Consider the following 20418-nt stretch of genomic DNA (forward strand, 5'->3'; position numbering starts at 1 on the left):
CAGTATGGGAATTCACGGGTATAGATTTGAAAAAATGAACGTCTGTTCTCCGTGACATAAATTTCTTAGTTGCACTAATCAAGCGGAATTTAAAATCATTATAGGTTGTCATATGCGATAGAATGCCGCAGGGATGAAAACGATCATAGCTTGACTATACTAGATAGCAAAGTACTTGTAATATAGTATGGTAGCGATTCCAATGGTTGAAATATGATATCATTGCACACGCTGTGTATTCTACTACCCAGGTGATTGATATTTCTCATCAGTCTTACATAGCTGTAGTCAACGCAACATGGCAACGAAATTAAACCTGTTTTATATAGGGCCTACTGTAAGCTAATCCAGATTGGTTTTGGCGAAACCAGACGACGTTCGAATTGTTATTTCAACGGACAGAAAGTTTGTTGTAAAACGATGCTAGCATTAGGAATTTTAACAAGAGAATAATTCAGTCCATGTTCGTGTCAAATAACTAATTAACGTTTGCGATTTGTGGCATAAAAAACTTATATGTAATAGTCGTGGATTGCCTCCGGTATTTCCAGAAAAAGATTCAAATAGTCACCGACGAATTTTTCGATTTTAATGTATTAATTCTTTGTTTCGTTTGTTGGCTTTTCAGTAGTAAACGTGGCGGGTGGAAAACTCATTAGTACGCGTTAAAAGCAACACTAGATATTTTCATAGAACAGCAGGGTGACGCAAGTGTTGAGAGTCATTCGACTGGAGCCACTGATCACGGAAGTTTGAGAAATACTGGTGTAAATAATAACGAATCTACTTCCGTGAACAATGCGCCACAGTATGTTGATATACATTTTTTTTATCTAAATGTAGGTACTGTAGTGACAACTTCATCATTTCTATTTTGGATATTTTCAGAGTAAGATATCATCAGCAATAACCTTATAATATTGACGACGTCATCGCCAAGATATAATCCGCAGTACGACGCATCATATTGCAGTTGCAATAAAGGTTCAACAAAATGACACAAACATGCGATCAAGCAGAAAGCAGGTCGTGCCTAGGTCGGGGCGAAAAATGTCTTTTTTACGGCACATCGGTGTTGAAGCACCGAAGACGAGTAGAAGAAGTTTTCCCGTGTGATGGAATCTTTATAAGACAATTACACAGAAATATATTTGTATCCAAACAAAAAGGTGCAACATTCAAGAATTCCGGGAAAAGGGTATCTGGAAGAATACATTTTTATGCCCAGATGTTATTAGCAGGTAAGTGTTAAAACTTTTCCTAATTTCAAAAGAAGTGATATATTTGTAATTTCAAGTCCTGATAACAAAAAACATGACATGACCGTACAAATAATAATTTATGTTTAAAAATACCATAAAAAATAATGTAACTGAGGTTTCACTTATACAGAGGAAATTTTCACGTCTTCCAATAGTCAATCAAAGTAATGGACAACATGAGAAAATACACTATACTCTGCAAAATGAAAAATACTATTTATATATCAAATACTACTTGAGAATGTCATCATATCTGATTAAAATTGCAAAATTTTCAAGAATCAAAATATATCGAGAGACAAATTAGAACGGAAATAAATTCCAAAGTCGTATAATCGAGAAAACATTCCTGGAGCTTTAAAACTAATTATCTAAAATTAACTTGATATTTTACGAGTTTCGTTCCATGATTTTCGTTCTATTGAAAAGAGTTGATTGGGCAAAAATACACTAGTAATAAAAAGTACAAATGACGCAACGAATTCTCACATTGGCCATGAAGACCTATAAATATAGTATAAGAACACTTCAGTTCGTTAAATCTAATTCACGAAATTTGAAGTGATGGCACTCGTACTTTCAAGAAGTAAAATTGACGTCACGTGGCCGTAATAAAAAAGTCTGGGCTGAGCACAACTTCCGTTAATACAAACTTCAATTATATTACAGCATCGTGAAAATACATCTATTTGTCAACTAGTAGCGCGAAAGGTCAATGGGTCTACATAGATGTCAAAAGATCCGAGCGTATTTCACATTTTCGGTTCATTTCTTTGTTCTTAGACATTCTAATATATTACCGCACGGATTGAAAGCAATAAATTTGGCCAGTATGAAAAAGAAATCTTTCACAAACCCAACAAGTAAATTATTTAAATTTCTGCTAAGCTTGAAGAATTTAAAGCTTCCCATTGCAAAGTCACTTCGACAGATATTTTCTCCTTTTTATGTCTCAAGTTGCATCATGTGATCAGCACAAAAAAGTCCCAAAATGAAATTCGAGAACGAAATAACAATCATGCGCTACGATGGAAAAGCTGATGAATGAGAGAAAAATGTAACTCGTTCTGAGGATAAAGTAAATTATTGCTGTGTAATAGATCTTATACCATGTCTGATTACAATAGGAACGCACCTGGGCACTTCCTAACACTATAGTTGTGTATACACAATGTCTATTGTTTATAAATGCGTGAAGGGCCCACAAAACTATAAATATGAATATTTTGAAATAATTTGACAAACTGTAAATTGGATGGAATGTTGTTAAGTACTGCTACTAATTGTTGTGGTTATGAGTGCGAGCCGTCGATCCGAAACCGATATTTATTTATACGTTCGGGTCGCTGAAGTGGCTCTGTTTCCCGGGCGCCAGAAGCGAAGTAATTAATTTATTATGTAGCGGGTATGCATTGCTGAGTTTGATTTCAGATAAACTTTTCGCAGACGTCATGCTCTATCGGTGTTCATTACTTGCCCAAGGAAAATGTTTGGCTGAGCGAAAATAACGTAGTATCCACTAAACGTAGAAACTTAACATTCGTAACATAACAATGAAATTTAAGAAAACCACAAATTTAGGCTAAACACGCACCTTATCTAATACATTTGATTATTACTATAATTGCGTCCGATTGAGGTTCAGAAATAAGACGGTTGATGAAAAGAGGAAGCGTGGACGACCACAACACATAGCAATTATCTTAATCGTTTTCTAGAAGTCTATACTATAAGTCTACTATTCCCTTTATATGTACGCGGTAAATAAATTTGCTAAGTTCTCGGGTAAAATCAAATCATTAGTAAATGCGATATATTTTTAAATAAGTCGACCATGATTTTTCTGTGGAACTAATCAAAAAATCCTTAGATAGACCTTAGACAAACAGTATTTTGAATTTGATTTAATTACCTTTTTACAGTTATCGTTTTAATATCAAGAAGTACAGTAGCCATACGCCGCTCTGTCAAACTGAGAAATGGACGCAATTTTCTTGTAATTGGATTGCTCACTTTAATGGCAGAGATTGTTATGGTTTCCATATCTGCTTCAAAAAACATGAAATCGCTGTAAAACAGCTTTTCCAAAACACTGGTATATTCCTTAGGGTTATATCACTGGTATATTCCTGAAAGTTTACTGTTGTATTATATATCTTGTTGTAATTGTACATGACAACATCTTGAACAAGAGAGCTATGCTCAAATATAAGGACACGTAGCGCCACAAAATTTTGATGACGTCATAGCAAAAAATAAAAGTAATAGCCTTCTGGAGAAAACTTCTATCTTTAACCACTGAAAATTTCAAAGCAATTGGTAAAATAATCAAAGAGGAAAGCGATTTCTTCAAAACGTGTTAATGAACAAGAACAACAAAAAGATCGTTATGTCCACGAAACGTGTCCAAAAAGATATTGCTAATAGTAGTTTAGGAAATATCGAAACCATTAAATCACCAGTATTTGAATATGTTCTTATAACACTGTATTTTACATGTCTGTTCTTCGAAACGTATAATCGATTTTGCGAATATATCAAAATTCAAAATATTTGCCTGGTATAAAAACGCATTCTTTTTTTTGCAGTATTTGTGTTCGTTTCCTGGATCACAACAGCATCAACTCTCCCTATCGAGCCAAATGAATCGATGTTGATACCGGAATTAAAAACAATAAAAACGCCATCAGCTTCGTCAGAATTGATGCAGAGAAGCTCAGAAAATAAAAACAATTCAAAGCATCCCATTCTACAAGAAATCATTTCACTGGAAGATTTCAAATCAGAAGCGGATAAACCTATAATAGGTAGATAGATATTATGATTCGCTTGTAGACATTCGCTCAAAAAACTCAAATTATCGAAATATTCTATATGGATACATAAACCCGCAAGCACATGCTATTAGAACAGAGCAACTTGCTTTCTGATAAGAAGAAACTCCGAAAATCGGACAAGTGTAATCGAGCTACTTGCTTCTACTATATGTGTATCATGGCAGAGAAAAAATGTTTTCTGTTATTTAGCACTATCACTATGTTGAAATTGATATTCGAGATTGCTTTATTTAGATGGCTCTTGCCACCTCAGCGGACGTTGTAACAAAATGTAACTTTCTTCAAAACTATATATTTTTGCGGAGTGGCATATTAATGTCTTCAAAGCACGAGGATAATTCTGCAAGACAAATAATTTGTATTTCTTTTAAAGATATATGCAACTTATCATTTGATTTACAGAAGCACCTAAACTACAAGCTGTGAGAAAACGTTACAAGAAATGTAAAAATCCATATCGAAAGGATTACTGTATGAATGGAGGACGATGTGAATGGATATCAGCCCTCGAACAACCACGCTGCGCGTAAGCAACCTTATTAAATGTGGAACAATTTATTTATTTACCGAAAACGTACCAATCCATGAATTGAATTGCTTATTTCATTTATATAGGTGCAAAAATGGATGGAAAGGTGAAAGGTGTAGAACATATCAAGTTGATTTTGACCAAGGCGAAGCAGAACCACGAGATCAAACACTGGTTATTTCACTAGTATTATCCCTTTTTGGCGTTCTCGGAATTGCTCTAGTTGGGTGCATATGTTGGAGGTACGTTTTAGCATTTGAACTTGAAGTTGAATTAAAACAATCAGAACTTTAATGTTATTTAAAAATTTAAGTACTTTAATTGTTTTATTTCAAATGTAAATGTGAGAACAAGCTCAGAATAAACATGCTGACTACTTCATCATTACGTATTAGATTATGAAACCCACTTGTTGTCCTCGAATCATTTTCGTGATCGTTAGATTGGTTTGAACCAATAATCATAGTAACAAAGCAATGCTATAATTTGGCAGACGGGTCAAGTTCCTTCAAACACACAAGGACGAGATCAATGAAAATACAGCGATGGTAACATGCGAACAAGAAAGATCTAACTCAGTTCCTAGATGACGTGTTTCGAAAAATCACATCGAATATGCTCCGCAGTAAAGACAACATCACAACCAAAATTTCCTTCTCCAGGATCGTTCAAATGAATATTACAATTATCTTTTGCTCTTTTGAATCACTTTCGTGAAATATGCTCGCATTTGCATGTACTGTGAATACACTGTTGAAATTCGTTCCAACATTAATGAAGTGCTTACTATTTATTAATATTTTCGTTTTGCTTTATGTATCGATAAAAAAATGATTTATTTAGAAAATCAATGGCTCCCCAAACACATATAGAATTCGACAATTTTTCAACCGAATATCATTATATATTGCTCTTCGGCTAGCGTGGGCTTTCGGTTAAGTGTGAATAATGAAAACATCGAAGCGTTCTAAACTTCTCGTTTCGAATATTTATCAAAATGAATTTCCGTGACAGATTGTAGTTTATCTTGCACCAATATTGATTCCGCCATGTATGATCTATCGAGGATTCATTTTTTTTTTCATTTTGTTATAACTATTTATTTTTTTCATATTTGCACATCGCTTTATAATTTTCTTTTTACATCTTTATTTTCGTCTAATATTAATCAATCACGTGATATCACCAAACAGTAGATTGATGACGTTGTCGCGGACTTCCCGGCAGTAATTTGCACATTATATGATATTAGTCAACACACTCTTTTAATGTTTGATCTGGCGATACCGCCATGAGTCAAACTCTATCACCATTCTCTGACAATTTTTCACCGCTTCGGCCACGATTTATTTACGCTTATTGTTTTATGTTTGCATTTTATTTGCACTTGGTAGATTTGCACCAACAAACATATATAAATCCGCACGACTAAAATCTTGTAGTAATATTTTCAGAATTTATCGATTTATAGAAATCGATTCTCTCATTAAATGTTGTTATCAGTTCTTTTTATGCTGTGGGTGGAGTTTCTTTGGCAAGACTTTGATATTGCGGACAATCCTCATTTGATGTGCATATGTCGCGATCACAGAATAAATTGCACTTTTTCACCTATAACTATTTATGTTTTCGTTTCTTTTTACACCTTTGATTATCATGCAACATAACTTATTTATTAAAATGTGAATAATAAATCGTACCTTGCAATTTCAACAAAAGCGCGAGAATTATTATTTTTTTTTCAATTAGAAGACTCGAAATGTCAGCAATAGTCAAAAATACGTGTAGTTGGGATGCATGAGATGCGCTGTGTAAGTAGGGAGTCCGCTTAACGATTTATGTCCTTTTAATTTCAAACTCGCTTATGTCTTTTGTAGCATGGCACCCGTGCCACACCTAATATTAGATTTGACGTCATATTTTGTATTTAATGCGAAATCTATCATGTCGTTATAAAAATTTTTCCACACTTATGCATAAGGTATATAAGTAAGTAATGGGCAAAATACCAATGTAAATCAAGCAAGGTTCATGGAACAGATTGAGAACTATGCATACATTATTTCTGAGAAAATCTCTACAGTGGGTATACAAATTTAACTTAATGTCAGTAAAATCCAAAAATTAGTAAAATTCTCGCTTTGAATCAGTCGATATCTAGTAGATTGTCAACTTCTCATCCCATGTCAGAGAGCAAAACATGTCAATAAAAAACAAGCGATACTTACAGTGTCTTATTCTGAACTTATTGACGAAGACGCAAAATTTCCCGCCATTATTTGGCTTGACCGAAGAGATGCTTTTTTGACTGAAGTATATATTTCATCATGACTGCGAGAGTTGAGTGCAGTTAACTAAAAATTAGTGAGAGACTCACAATCGAACGACGACGAATTGGCGACGTAATGATGGGACTGCCATTTGCCATCTTCATTTTTATACTGCCAATAATGAACGCATTAATTAAAAAGCGTAAAAAACTCTAAAGCGACTAGTGATCGATACGGTATTAGAATACAGGGGTACGGCCTCACTCATATTACCAGTGTTCGTAGTACATTATACCCATACAATAGGTACCAATCTATAAACCCCGCAACAGCTGCTTGTTGAAAACACGAGAAATGTGCTGGCTGAAAATCTCTCTTCAGTGAACTATTCTTTGGCTATTGGCAATAAACTGTCCACAAAATAATCAAATTACCGTTTGGTGGAAAATATGAAACATAAAACTGCCGGGGTGCGTAGTTCTTGATAAATGTCCAATAAGCGTCAATCTATGATGTCATAATAACCCACAACAGCGGATCGTTGATGACACGGAAATGTGCTGGCTGAAAATCTCTCTTCAGATAACTATTCTTTGGCTATTGGCAATAAACTGTTCACAAAATAATCAAAGTAACGTTTGGTGGAAATTATAAAACATAAAACTGCCGGTGCGCGTACTTCTTGATAAATGTCCAATAGCGCCAATCCATGATGTCATAATACCACACTAGAGTTGATCGTTGATAATACGAGAAATGTGCTGGCTGAAAATTTCTTTTAGGAGAGCTTTTTTTGGCAATAGGCAATAAACTGTCCACAAAATATGCGAATTAACGCTTGGTGGAAAATATAAAACTGCCGGGGCGCTTAGTTCTTGATAAATGTTCAAAAGGCGCCAATATATGATGTCATTATACATAATGTATATGGCATGGCGCAGTGGTATAACTGGTGACATTGGAGGCTTGTGGGTGTTGATACAAAGTATCCAGAAGCAGCAACACTAAATGACACTTATTTATCCAAACTCTCGATCGACGTAAAATACAAAATTATCAAGCACACGAAAATAGAGCAATCTCAATCTCAAGTCCACATCTCAAAATGAAAGATTCCCGATAAAATCCTGTAAGTCCGCAGAACCGTGACCGAAGGTTGTTTTGAGACATAAAGTTTCTTTTATTGTTTAGATATAATGTCGATGAAATAAATAGTGATACCCAGGTGGGTGTAGAGCAGGGTCGGCAACCTTTTGTCGATCGCGGGCCAAAATCAGGGGTTGCAAGTCATTGGCGGCCGCACAAATTTTAAGAAAGTTGAAAACCGAACGGATGATACTTTTTATAATAAAAATCAGGCAGTGCTAAATCTCTCGAATAGAATCTAGATTTATTTCCTCATTGCATTGCATCTCAACAAATCACAACTTTTCTACGTTTTGTTGCCGTTTGTCTAATTATAATTAAATTATAGGCTCACTAAACGAGTAATTGTGCATTTTATACTTACATTATAATATAACTTAGTCTACACGTGTCTCATAATAAATTCTGTTACGTAAAGAATATAATCGTCAAAATAGCTGTTTTGTTACTATAATTCAGTGAACCGTCGCGGGCCGGATCTGGCCCGCAGGTTGCCGACCCCTGGTGTAGAGTATATAACGTTGAGCAATTTTCTCTAAGTGGATTTTAAAAGGGGACTCCGGCCTCTTTGGATGCCACGGATCGGTTATCTGGGAGCACGAACAAACAGATGGAAATGCGAATATATAATATCTATGTATTTTTATAGAAGAGAAGAAGCAAAAGTTGAAATTGTTTGTGTACATTACTTGAAAGACCGTATATTTATATTTACTTGGCTGTATATACATATGCCATTGTCTGTGTATGTACATCACCAAAATGGCTGTATTTGTATAATAATTGGCTGTATATGTATATGGCATTGGGTGTATATGCATATTTAGTTGGCGCCATATGTATAGTTTTGGCTGTATATGTATATCATGTTACCAACCCAACTCAATCAGAGAAGGTGACATAGTAACAAAACGAAAGGAAAATTCGTAGCTTAATCGAGTAAGACACAAAATAGGTAATTAGTCGCAGAATTTAATGAAGTTTTTCTTGAATACCGAAACCTAATTTCTAAATCCAAGTTCTAGTATTGGATATTCCCAACTGACTAGCTAACACCTTTTGAAGATTTGCATGTCGCTGTATGCCAGTCTAGTCATGAATAAAGCTGTGTTATACATCGGTGTGTAATACCAAATAACAACAGATGATCTTAAAGAGCAATCAGGAAATATTCACACAATTTGGCATTTCTGATAAAGGCTACCAGTACTACTAATATTATATTATGATTATTTGACATACATCGATCGATTGATATACTTGACTGTCATCTATGTTTGTCGTTATGTACTTGCTTTGACGTAGTAAAAGCTTTGCAATCTTTTATTTTATTGTTTCAAGTCCGATGAAGTTAGTACGAGGTGTACCGGTAGCCTACTTGACTTGGTTGATGATAGCTTGGCTGTCAAGTATGAGATCGGCAGACAGATAAATAATGTTCAGCACTGGGGCATTGAAAAGAAATAAGCGATAACGCATGACTTTTTACTTTTTTTTTTCTGAAACTGTACGTGTCTGTGTTACATTACACCACTGTTTTACTTTCCATCAACTGCACCAGGGGTCACCAAACTACGGCCCGCGGCCGGATCCGGCGTCCTTTCATCTGGCCCGCAATAACACAAACAAAAATTTGTCCAAGAGATTTTTTTCCAAGAGATGTTTCCCCGAGAAACGACTTCCTTGTTTATTTCGTAACATTGTCCAATTTACAAAAAGTAACGTGACAATAAGCCTTTTTGCATCCACGCAGACAGATTGTCAGTCGTAGTTGTAAACAATACCTCGTTTTTGCGATTTTGAATGCAATTCGTTAGTTTTTGGTTGTGTTTCGAAAACTAAGTATGAATCAAATAGGTCAATCATCATTTTGATTTCTTATGAGTTGTAGTGTAATTGCAGTGATCCAAAGTTATTCTAGGAATAGCTGTGATATAATTGGCTGAAATTCTTCACCGGCACGCAACATTTTTTTGCGAAGGATGCACTCTTGGCGCGTGCTTATGGCGAAACTGTTACTGTGTACGTTCCTTGTGCTAAAATGAACGTCTAACGTGCATTTTGCGCTAATAGTACTGTAATCTCTCGTGTACTGCTCCAATTTCACAAGTCACATTAACTTTTGTACTGCTTACACGCGGCTATGCATGACAGCAATACTTTGCTAACAGCTAACCTCAGGATAGTTTTCAAGATCTAGATATCTTGTATATTTTTTTTGCTATGATGTTCTCAATCTATATTCTGCGATATAGAATTTAATATTCAAGTCTTCAGAAATGTAGAATTTATATCGTTGAATAAATTGAATGGATTTCCCAACTTTTGTGAATTTATTGTATTGTATTGACAAAAATATTTGTCCTGTCCGTTTCAACACAGTTTGAGTCATACCTGGCCGGCTTCCAAATAAGTTTGGTGACCCTGAACTACACGAAGAGGAAGTAAACTTTAAGACAGTGAACAGTGATGTAAAACCTTACTCGGGTATATAGCGTGAATACAAGTTTTGGAATGAGTTCTCAGTACTAGGTCATCAAAACCCGTTTCCGATTGGAAATGTGAAATTTTTAAATATATACCTGATGATTTCAGAATTGAATCGAATCTCATTCAATTTCAGACGCATAAATTACTGAAAACATAAAATTCATTTTACACATAATAATAAATACGTTTTATTAAAAACTAACTAGAAAGAAAAGAGTCATATGTCAGAATTGCATTTTAAAAATATGGTTTCCAATAAAATGAGGAATTTTAACGTCGACCTTTGGCGGCAAAAAAGAAAACAAGATAATGGCGATTTGAAACTTTCGTTAGAACCCATTCGAATGGCCATACCTGGATGTATCGGCAATATCCGCTAGTTTTTCAGTATTGATATGGGCTAAATATTGACTGATATTTCTGTTAAAATAGGATTTTTGATCTGATCTAGAATGTTTTAAAAAGATAAGTTATCATACGGACGTTGAAATAATTTTTTGAATGAAGAGACCATGTTCGCGGTATCTGCCCCGTTAATTCTGTGTCATGCACATACTTACCCTCGTGAGTAAAAACGGGGGCGCTCCACAAGTGTGTGTCAAGATAGAGGGAACTAATAAAATTAATAAACTAAAATTCCTCTTTTACAAGATGAAATACTTCGGTCTATAAATACTGCACAAAGACTACTGTTTTATCCCGTCTATACTGTATACTTAAGGGGATAAATAAATAGTACAGTATCAAAAATATCGACTGTTTAAAATTCACCGCGTTTTTTGTCGACGTCGACAACAGAACTGATATCGGTACATCTCTGTTTCCAAACTCCGGTTGATTTTTTGCCGAAGCGTTTTTTAAAACTTCAAAGTAGAAAAAAACTAAGTCGGTTTTATGTGAATAGTAAGCGTTAAGAGTTCGGTGAAATTATACAGAATTGAATCCACAAAAAATAATAATACTTTCTTATCACGTTACACACACACCGGATCTATTTGACCTAAATTGTTTATACATTCTGATCGATAATTTGCAATGTTCGATCGAAATGCTCAATTTCATTGTTTTATAAAGCATTTTGTATTCATTTTAAATGAATCCATACACAGAACCGACTGTACTCAAATGTCCCTAGAACCTTCAAATATCACAAAGTCGTCTTTATTCAACTCTATTCCAACATAAATTAAATGCATATGAGATACGCGATATTAGTTCTGGGATAAATAGTATTAAATATTCAGATATGTTTCAACACTTTGATAAGTGAAATTGTGTGGAGATTCCCAATCGATGCATTTCGTTGTAGAACGCTACAACATTTGACACAGTTGGCTTCGGAGTAGGAAAATAGCCCCATATAATCCATTCTCCTGAAAAGATGTGTGGTATTGAATTGAAAAGTTAACATTTTGTATACCTACGGTAACGTATACATTTCTAGTAAATCGATTAATGTCTATATTGAATTGAAAATATAAACAATAAAATAGCTTAATCCTTTCCAAGATGACATAGTATTTATTTGTAATCAAAAGTCTTTCCATCAAACACACACAAAAATTATCTGAAAAACTTTATATCACAAATCTTACCTTGAAGTGTACAAAGTATTCCGACTTGGTAATTCAGATAATCACTGATGAATATGATGTCATCTTTCTCAAGATCTTCTTGAACTTCAAATTACAATCATGTCAAATGTTTGTATATCATGTAATGTAAAAAAGTACGTTTAGTAGGCCAAATATATAAAGTAATTTTTCAACAACAGTCGAGATATTCCTTCGAAACCGAATTTAACGTAACTTGAAACTATTACAAACGGTTTAGTTTTGAATGAACACGATGAAAACAATTCCAATAAAAGATGTTTCTTACATAAATATTTCACTTAGCGTATACCATAAAATTTTCATTTTTCAATCTGATCGTTCAGCAAACTCAGGTAGCATAAGAAAGTTCGGCTTTGCTGTTGTTTATTGTTTATCAAACAGTGTTGCACTGGATTAAAGTTATTTAGTGAAACTATATGTTGAATTTGAAATACATAACAAATCTACCTAGTTATCTCAGTGTATGATTTTGCGAAACTACATTTCGATCGAATGAATGATGGTAACTATAAACACTTGAATTATAAAATTAGACATTGTTAGGTTAAAGAGTTTTTTTCTTTTTAATTGTCGCTTGACATCAATCTGACATTGAAAATTTGGCTAAACTTCAGCGAAAACAGTTTTAATTTTTTATATCTGTTGAAAGGAAACTATTACAAAAAGCAAAAATGTTATTATGTTCCAGAGGATGGCATTCATTTATTTGCAAACTAACCTAAGTTGTAAACCACAGTGTCCGAAGTATTGTTTTCTTTACGAGCATAGGCGTTAATCATTGTAGCATCTGCCAATGAAAAAAATCTAATCGACCTCATGCTCGAATAACGATTAAAACCATAGTTGCTTGAACCTAGTTTTTCAACCTCGGCCACAAAAAGAAGGTTTATCTAAAACAGGCTTCAAGTAGCTATATAGCAATCGCTTTTTAGTACCATGCCTTGATGAGAACAAGTCCATATTTTGACAGGGATTAATTAAGGACGAACAAACAGTTGTTCTTCACGGGTTCTCAATTTCAAGCGCTTTCGTTTTCAAATATCTACAAATCATAGCAAGAGTGATTGATATAACGTGCGGTATGCCGTGCGTAAAACAATAACAAACTATTGACAAATCTAGAAGGCTAAATGAGATTATGTGAAAAAAAAACTCAAAACGAGATTCAAATAATTTAGAGTTCGCGCTGTGGATTCTTATTATCAAATAACAAACTGTTTTTAAACCAAATACGCGCTCGGTGAATTTTAATTACTAATTTGTTCAATTTGTTATCTTGCAAATGCCAATCAGAATAAAATTGAGCAACAACGATTTGACGGAGAAAGATTGTCATTGTATAAGTATTGTAAAAATGACCGCAGGACAAATGTCAATTTAAATGTGAACAAGCAAGTAATGCTCGAATATGTGGACACGATTGTCAAATTATTAGGGAAAACAACAATTTTGGGATGCGAATTATAAAATCCAGCATAATTTTGGTTGCAATGTACGTGACATAAAATTTGAGGTAATTAGAAGTAATAGCCATTCAGCAATTTTGTCCGAGTTTAGTACATACAATCAAAAATCCATTGACCCAATAGTTGTAGAACAATGCGGATGTTCTCTACCACAATAACAAAATCGAGTAACTAAACAAGAATAACAACATCATTTAGCAATACGATCTACATGTACACAGCGTGTTTGATAAATAGTTATTGTTGAATGATCTGGGACAAATATCGCATGAAAAATAAACTTTGAGTTGACCGCACAATTTACTTGATCATTTTCACCCGCCAGTCAGAATAGTAGCAGACTTCTTTAAATTAAAATGCAATGCGATTTTCGAAATCTCACGTTGAACAAGTTAATTGGGCTGGGTCGGGCTGGTATTTAAACTAAATATTGATAACCAATGAATACCATTGTAGACAGTTGTTTTTCGTAGTGTTTATTTTGCTCCGGTATTTTTATGTATTTCCACTCACCGCCGGCCATTCGATTTTCTTTATACACTCCTGCTCTCTGACGAATTAAATGCGAGGTCCATTCAACATATTCTTTGCTGGAAATGTTGTTGTTTTAGGGAGTGAATAGAATGGAAACATTGTGCGACTTACGTTATTATCAGTAACATATGAATGTATTTCACCCACATATGATATTTTGGTGAGTCAGCAAAAAGAAACAAGCAAGTTATTACTTATCGATCTTGATCGGTAAGTATTTTGATAGGTATTTGTCTGTCTGTCTGCCTGTTAGACACTTTCGTATATGTTACGCGATATCTCACGAAAGCGAGGTTGAATCTGCTCCAAATTTTGCATGTGCATTCATCATATATCGAAACAGAAGATTGATTTTGGATGAATTGTGTCGTATAATTAGCAAGGTATGAATTATTTAAGTTTTCTTTTTGGAAGATCGATAAGTCGGCGGTCTCCGATCGCTATCTCGTTATTATTGTTACAATTGCGAGTAAACGGTTGTTATCTGTTTCATTATTAATAATAAGGGCCTGTTGTTTATGAAACGACTTTCAATGAACAGGAGCAATTGTAAATATCGTATACTTGCAATTGTAACAATAATAACGAGATAGAGATAGGAGACCGCCGACTTATCGATCTTCCGGAAAAGAAAAAAAAATATTATTAATAAATTAATTGATACCTTGCTAATTATACGGCATAATTCATCCAAAATCAATAGGCTTTTGAGATATGATTAATGCACGTGCAAAATTTGGAGCAGATTCAACCTCGCTTTCGTGAGATATCGCGTAACATTCGAAAGTGTCTAACAGACAGACAGACAAATATCAACATACTTACCGATCAAGATCGATAAATAACAATAACCCCACCTTCCAATGTAGCTTCTCAATACTGAGTCATATCCATTGCTATTTTTTGTGATGGTTACAATTTCTTCACATTTAACATTGCCAGCAGCTGGATCATTTGTCTGAAGTCCAGTATACCATTTCGTGCCAATTAACTTGAAAGAGAAAGAAAATACAAAACGGTAAAAATGTTTGATGACAAGCTGCGGAATGCTCAGCGAACTGCTGTTCCATGAATTTTAACTACCCTTACCTTTTCAACGTGGAGTTCTGGTACTGGTTCTGGAAGTTCACATTTATGCTGAGTTGTTGAAGAAAGTAAATTCAAAATAGATGCCAGGATTAATATTATGTAAGCCATTTCTTGAATGTATTTTTAAACACGCTTTTCTCGACTGGTATGAACAAACGAAATATTATGATTTGGAAAGAAAATAAGACTATGTGGAAAAATGCTTTCTAGACTAAACACAGCACCAAGTACTCTAAATTAAGTGGTTATCAAACTTTTTTTAAAGAAAATCTTTCATTTTATACTGCTTCAAAAATGTTTGAAACATACTCTTTCATTTAAGCTTGATCGTCTGATATTCCGAGAAGTGGAATTTAACATACAAAGAAAAAGCATATTATAGATAATTTGATAAAGAAAAAATGCAATGCTCATATACATGTCGCTGAAATCAATATGGTACACATAATTGGAAAGCGATTTTTCAGAAGACCAGGTATAGTTTGGGGATCAGAGCTTTTATTCCTGAAGGTTTGTTTCTCTGAGAAAGGTATTCTTTCCGCCAGTAGTACATGAAAACACAGAAAATTTTCACTTTTTAGGCGTGGGCTTATCCACCCGAATCAGCTAGCTTAATAAGACAATGGTGTTGGTTTTCTGCCATTCTTTCGTTTTAGATGCAGATTTTACATTTCTCTAACATAGCGGTACCAGAAATAGGAGTACACCAACTTTAAAACCTCATTTAATCAACTGAGCAATTTTATGGAAACGTCAGGAATGGGCCTATTCATTTCCATGGTCTTTAAAAAATTGTTCTAAACTGAAGTCATGGGTTCTCAACTTAGGGTTTATATTGCCAATATTTCCGAATTTCAGACAAACAAAATAACAGCTCAGCCTGACAAAAAATTTTAATCCGACTTTGAAATAACAATATATGAAAGCCAAAAATTATTTTGCGGAGTTATTGATTTCATACTGACTCTTGAGTGTAATTTCGACTCCAATATATTCGATTCATACATGTTTCACAGATTTATTTCAATACAACATGCCATCGAAAATACTGACAGATCCTGTTTTCCCAATTTTATTTTTGTTTTTAAAACGACAACTTCTCTATAGAAGATATTAGAACCTGCATATACAACCATTAAAATTGATGATCTGTTCTGGGTAATAGTCATCACAATGTTCGCAAATGTCATTGTTGGATTTATAGTTTTTATAATATATATGTAGCCCGCGTATATACATGCTTAATTCGATTTTCTTCAATTCCATATTCAGTTCTCTGTCACGAAGTCGGATTCATCTAAACAAAATTCACGCTGGTTTAACATCTACTATTCGCTATCTGTACAAACGGAATTCCATCAATTTAACAAACGGAATGTAATCATATTTTTAAGAAAATTTGTAAACTGTATTTGATAACTGAATCGAGTATGAAAAATTGTCGTTAACAAAACTACTCGTCAGAAATCTTCGGTTGTCCTAAAATGTGATTCCGACTTTACCTTTTTAAATTATTGGCCATAAGGTACAAAAAAGAGGTACACATACGACATAAGGTACAAATAAAATAGCATCAGTGAAAGTACAATATATGATAAGTCAACATCACCTTACCTTCAAATAGCAAGATCTCTGCACTTCCAGGTTGGTACGTGTCTGATTCGCCTGTTTGATAATTTATATCGTGTTTGATAATTCATATCGTCCCGCTCAAGTATTGACTTTATACGGAACACTAGCTTATTGAATTATGAACAAACGCAATAGAAATGTATGATAAAAAGTTATCAGAACAAATGTCAAAACGTGATTTAGCTTGGATACCAGATAAAATGAAGTATTTGCCTTTTTCGGCTATTCCCAGCACCCCTGAAATGTTTCTTAGTGTCCCTCCTATTCATACGGCCGGTATCAATCTAAACCTACTCGCACGAGCAATACCGGATCGGTAATATATTTTATGCATAACATAATGTCTGCTCATCATAAGTGAATCACACTTCTATGTAGCCGAAAAGTTTGGTATAATTTAGTTTAAAACATTGACATAAATCATCCTAAACCGGGTCCGAAAGCCTCATTCCGATCTGAATGAAAAGTTGCAAGAGCCTCCTGTAAAGCATGTTTCTCGACTTTTACCCAATAAAAGTTTTTCTCATACATTTCGGTGGCAAAATTGATGATGTCTATTTTCATAGTATATTAGCAGCTATATATATATCTTCTAACTAACAATTTTCTTTTAAAATATATAAATAGCTGAACAAGTAGGCCTACTGGCAGTTAATTTAAAGCCTATATATACGAGTCCATTTTCACCACAGCCAAACAGAAAATTTTGCAAAGCCAAAACGGTTGCCAAGTTTTGTAGTTATAACTGAATTTATACCACATAACTAAAGATTGAAAAGTGACAGACAAAACAAAAAAAATGAGCAGGTGTTTACAACTTGCTACAATTTCTTGAAAATCTGTTCGAGTGAATAAATATCAGTGCGGCTTTTATTTTATTTCTGACAGAGGCCCACGATCATACAGTATTATTAGAAGTACTTACTTCCATCTAGTTCTTGGGAAAATCGACGAAAGCTGTGAACAGCCAAAAAAAGTTGAAATGATATCAGTATAAAAACGCACAGGTTTATCGTGTTCTTCATCCTTTTAGTTCGGCTCACAGTCATGAATTGAAACGAAAACAGACAACGCTATATTATTTGTACTCGCAAACCCGGTAGATGCGTCGCTTCAAAAGCGTGAGACATGAATTCAGGACGTGATGGAGGATACTTTGCCCGGAAAGCTTAAAGCATGAAATAACAACGTGATTGAAATTCAATCATCACGTTACATTTTCATCGGCAGCCCGCGTATGATGAGTCTATATATATCAATACCTCTGACACCCTATGGGTAACTTTACCAAGACAGGTAAGACTTGAAGCGTTGAAGGACACCTGGCAACTTTGAAAATAATCACCTCATAATTTTAACTTCAGGCACATAGATAAGCCTTGCTTGTTCCGAGCTCTACGCTATTTGTTTGTATACCGTTGTGTATATGAGAATTTAATTCTGTAGATCTTTTGCCTTTTATTCGTGTTATCAGATTTAGTACAGTCGATTTTGAATCTTACAAAGGAATCGCAAATGTGAAATGACAAATTTTGACATTGCTATTGAATTTCCCAGTCGTATTTCTTCTGCAAAATTCTTGCAGTCGTCTGATCTAATAAACCTCCAGGAGTAAATTACCGCCCAAGAATTTACATAATGTCTATATTATACTGTATTTATCATACTTTCTTTATTTATTTCATAAATTTTAGTTGAATTATTTTTGGCTTTCCTCGCTTTAGTCTAGGAGTCGCAGCGCTTATGCTCGCATAGTCGTATATGCGATTTATACTATCTCCCTTGTTCGTGACACCACAGAAGCCCAAAAGTAGATTTACTGTGCAATCCCCGCCCATTAATTTATTCGTGTCTTTTCGCAACGCAAAATTACAATGAGCAATGTCAAACATTCCACGTACTAAAAAGCAAAAGTATCGATAATATCGATACGAAGACAAAGAATAAATCAATCAAAGTAAAACAGCACGTTTATGTTATGCTGATGAAGACAATCAAGCCCTTGCACTTTTATAACGAAAATACGAACCATAAAACGCATATGCTTGGCGTAACAATATGTTTGAGGGTAAATCGGGAACCGTAAATAGGTAGCTAACGATTAGGGTATATGAAAATCTTCATTAAATCCTCTATTCAAGTAAATGGGATGAATTCTCATGTCGATTGGTGTTTCTGCGCATAGTCGTCGCCACTATACCCCGTACCCTTCCTCCCTTTAGTTTAATCAGAACGAAATGAAACGGGAGAATTTTTTGAGTTGTCTCCAAGTACTGTAGGAGACCAAAACTTCCATTTTTTCGGTTGAAAACTCCTTCCACCGAAAAAACATTTTAAACTAGTTTAATCAGGAAAAATTTCTCCGTCGTTATTACCACCAATTTGCATTCTCTCATAATCCATACTGGAGACAGAAATGGTAGGTGCAAATCGGTTCGAAACAAAGATTCCAGTAGCAGTTTGTAGACAGACACGTTGTAAACACACTTGTAGCGTTCTTCACAATTCAAGATATTGCCTCAGAGCGATCACAATAACACAAGTATATATCACTGCACAGCGTCTGTAATGCCGTATACACTGTGCCGACGGACATTGTTTTTGAGACACCGTTATAGTATGGAGTGTCAAAGGGCTACCATCTTATGGAATAATATGAGTACAGTACAGGAATTGAATATTGTCAAAGATTTGCGTAAAAAATGGTCAAAAGACGAATGCTTGATCAAAGCATAGGCCATACCTCTGTCAAATTACAAGCGCAGTTCTTTTTGGTCAGAACCAATCAAATATGAAAATAAAAAATGATACAAGTAATTATTAAAATTTTTGCATTTTATTTAATTGATTTTAAAGATTGATTGATTTGCCTTCCTCTGTGTTTTACAAGAACGTCATCAAATTCAAAGCCGTTCAGCTTTATGCCTAAACATTTTTCGCTGCACTCTATATTTGCTACTTATGAGAAATCGCTTTGCGTTATCAGTCTCCTCCGTTATAGCTTTGAATACTTCAGTCAGTTAGCCAACTTAGTCATATGTTTGTTTAATTTGCTGTCAACTTAAATTATTCCAATGCCTGTACTCTCGGTACCTTCAGTATTTCTCGTTTCATATTTATTTAAGAATGTTATTAGTGTTTATGTTTATTTTCCCAAAGATAACAATCACACAAAAACTTGCCTAAATTTATATCTGCAATTTGCCTCTTTCATGTTTACCTAATGTTGAACATATATATTTATCTCTTTTTAATCGTTAGTTTTTAATCTATTTTATGCGGCGTTGTTTTGGGATTAGAGCAAAAAAACATGTGCCGAATTTTCATGCCGTCCCTTTTCCACACCAAGAAGCAAAATGAGTAAATTTTAAGGTAATTAGTTTCACAATTTCGATTACGTTTTTTTTTCCTAAACATAAACAGTGAAATATTGCTGGCTAATAGTTTCAGTTAGGGATTATTTACTTGTTTTTATTTATCTAAAGAGTGTGGTCATTCTTGTACAACTGTCAGACGTTGTTGCTACACTACATATGGTTTGTGAGGA

At 34.4% G+C, this 20418-nt stretch overlaps 2 protein-coding genes across 7 annotated transcripts; one reads left to right on the plus strand and one right to left on the minus strand.

The window, feature by feature from the left end:
- Positions 1-690: 690 nt before the first annotated feature.
- On the plus strand, positions 691-6027 carry LOC120336188 (uncharacterized). 2 transcript variants are annotated; one of them, XM_039403802.2, is made up of 6 exons: positions 691-808; positions 889-1241; positions 3851-4069; positions 4502-4625; positions 4715-4870; positions 5122-6027. In XM_039403802.2, the coding sequence occupies exons 2-6, from the start codon at positions 995-997 to the stop codon at positions 5216-5218; spliced, it is 843 nt and encodes a 280-aa protein (XP_039259736.2). In that variant the 5' UTR covers positions 691-808; positions 889-994; the 3' UTR covers positions 5219-6027. The 2 variants fall into 2 exon arrangements, with proteins under 2 accessions (XP_039259736.2, XP_077965840.1); XM_078109714.1 differs by lacking the exon at positions 691-808 and having other exon boundaries at positions 852-1241.
- Positions 6028-11550: 5523 nt separating this feature from the next.
- LOC120336509 (uncharacterized) lies at positions 11551-18676 on the minus strand. 5 transcript variants are annotated; one of them, XR_013474318.1, is made up of 7 exons: positions 17797-18676; positions 16854-16904; positions 15240-16536; positions 15008-15141; positions 12869-14206; positions 12130-12213; positions 11551-11907 (listed from the first exon to the last, which is right to left on the minus strand). XR_013474318.1 is itself a non-coding variant. In XM_078109958.1 (5 exons), exons 3-5 carry the CDS (start codon positions 15345-15347, stop codon positions 14035-14037), a joined length of 414 nt encoding a protein of 137 aa, XP_077966084.1. In that variant the 5' UTR covers positions 15348-16536; positions 16854-16904; positions 17797-18676; the 3' UTR covers positions 12285-14034. The 5 variants fall into 5 exon arrangements, 3 of the variants coding, with proteins under 3 accessions (XP_077966084.1, XP_077966085.1, XP_077966086.1); XR_013474319.1 differs by lacking the exon at positions 17797-18676 and having other exon boundaries at positions 16854-17579; XM_078109958.1 differs by lacking the exons at positions 11551-11907; positions 12130-12213 and having other exon boundaries at positions 12285-14206.
- Positions 18677-20418: the final 1742 nt, after the last annotated feature.

The sequence above is a fragment of the Styela clava genome, chromosome 2 (assembly GCF_964204865.1).
Source record: "Styela clava chromosome 2, kaStyClav1.hap1.2, whole genome shotgun sequence".
NCBI lineage: Eukaryota > Metazoa > Chordata > Ascidiacea > Stolidobranchia > Styelidae > Styela > Styela clava.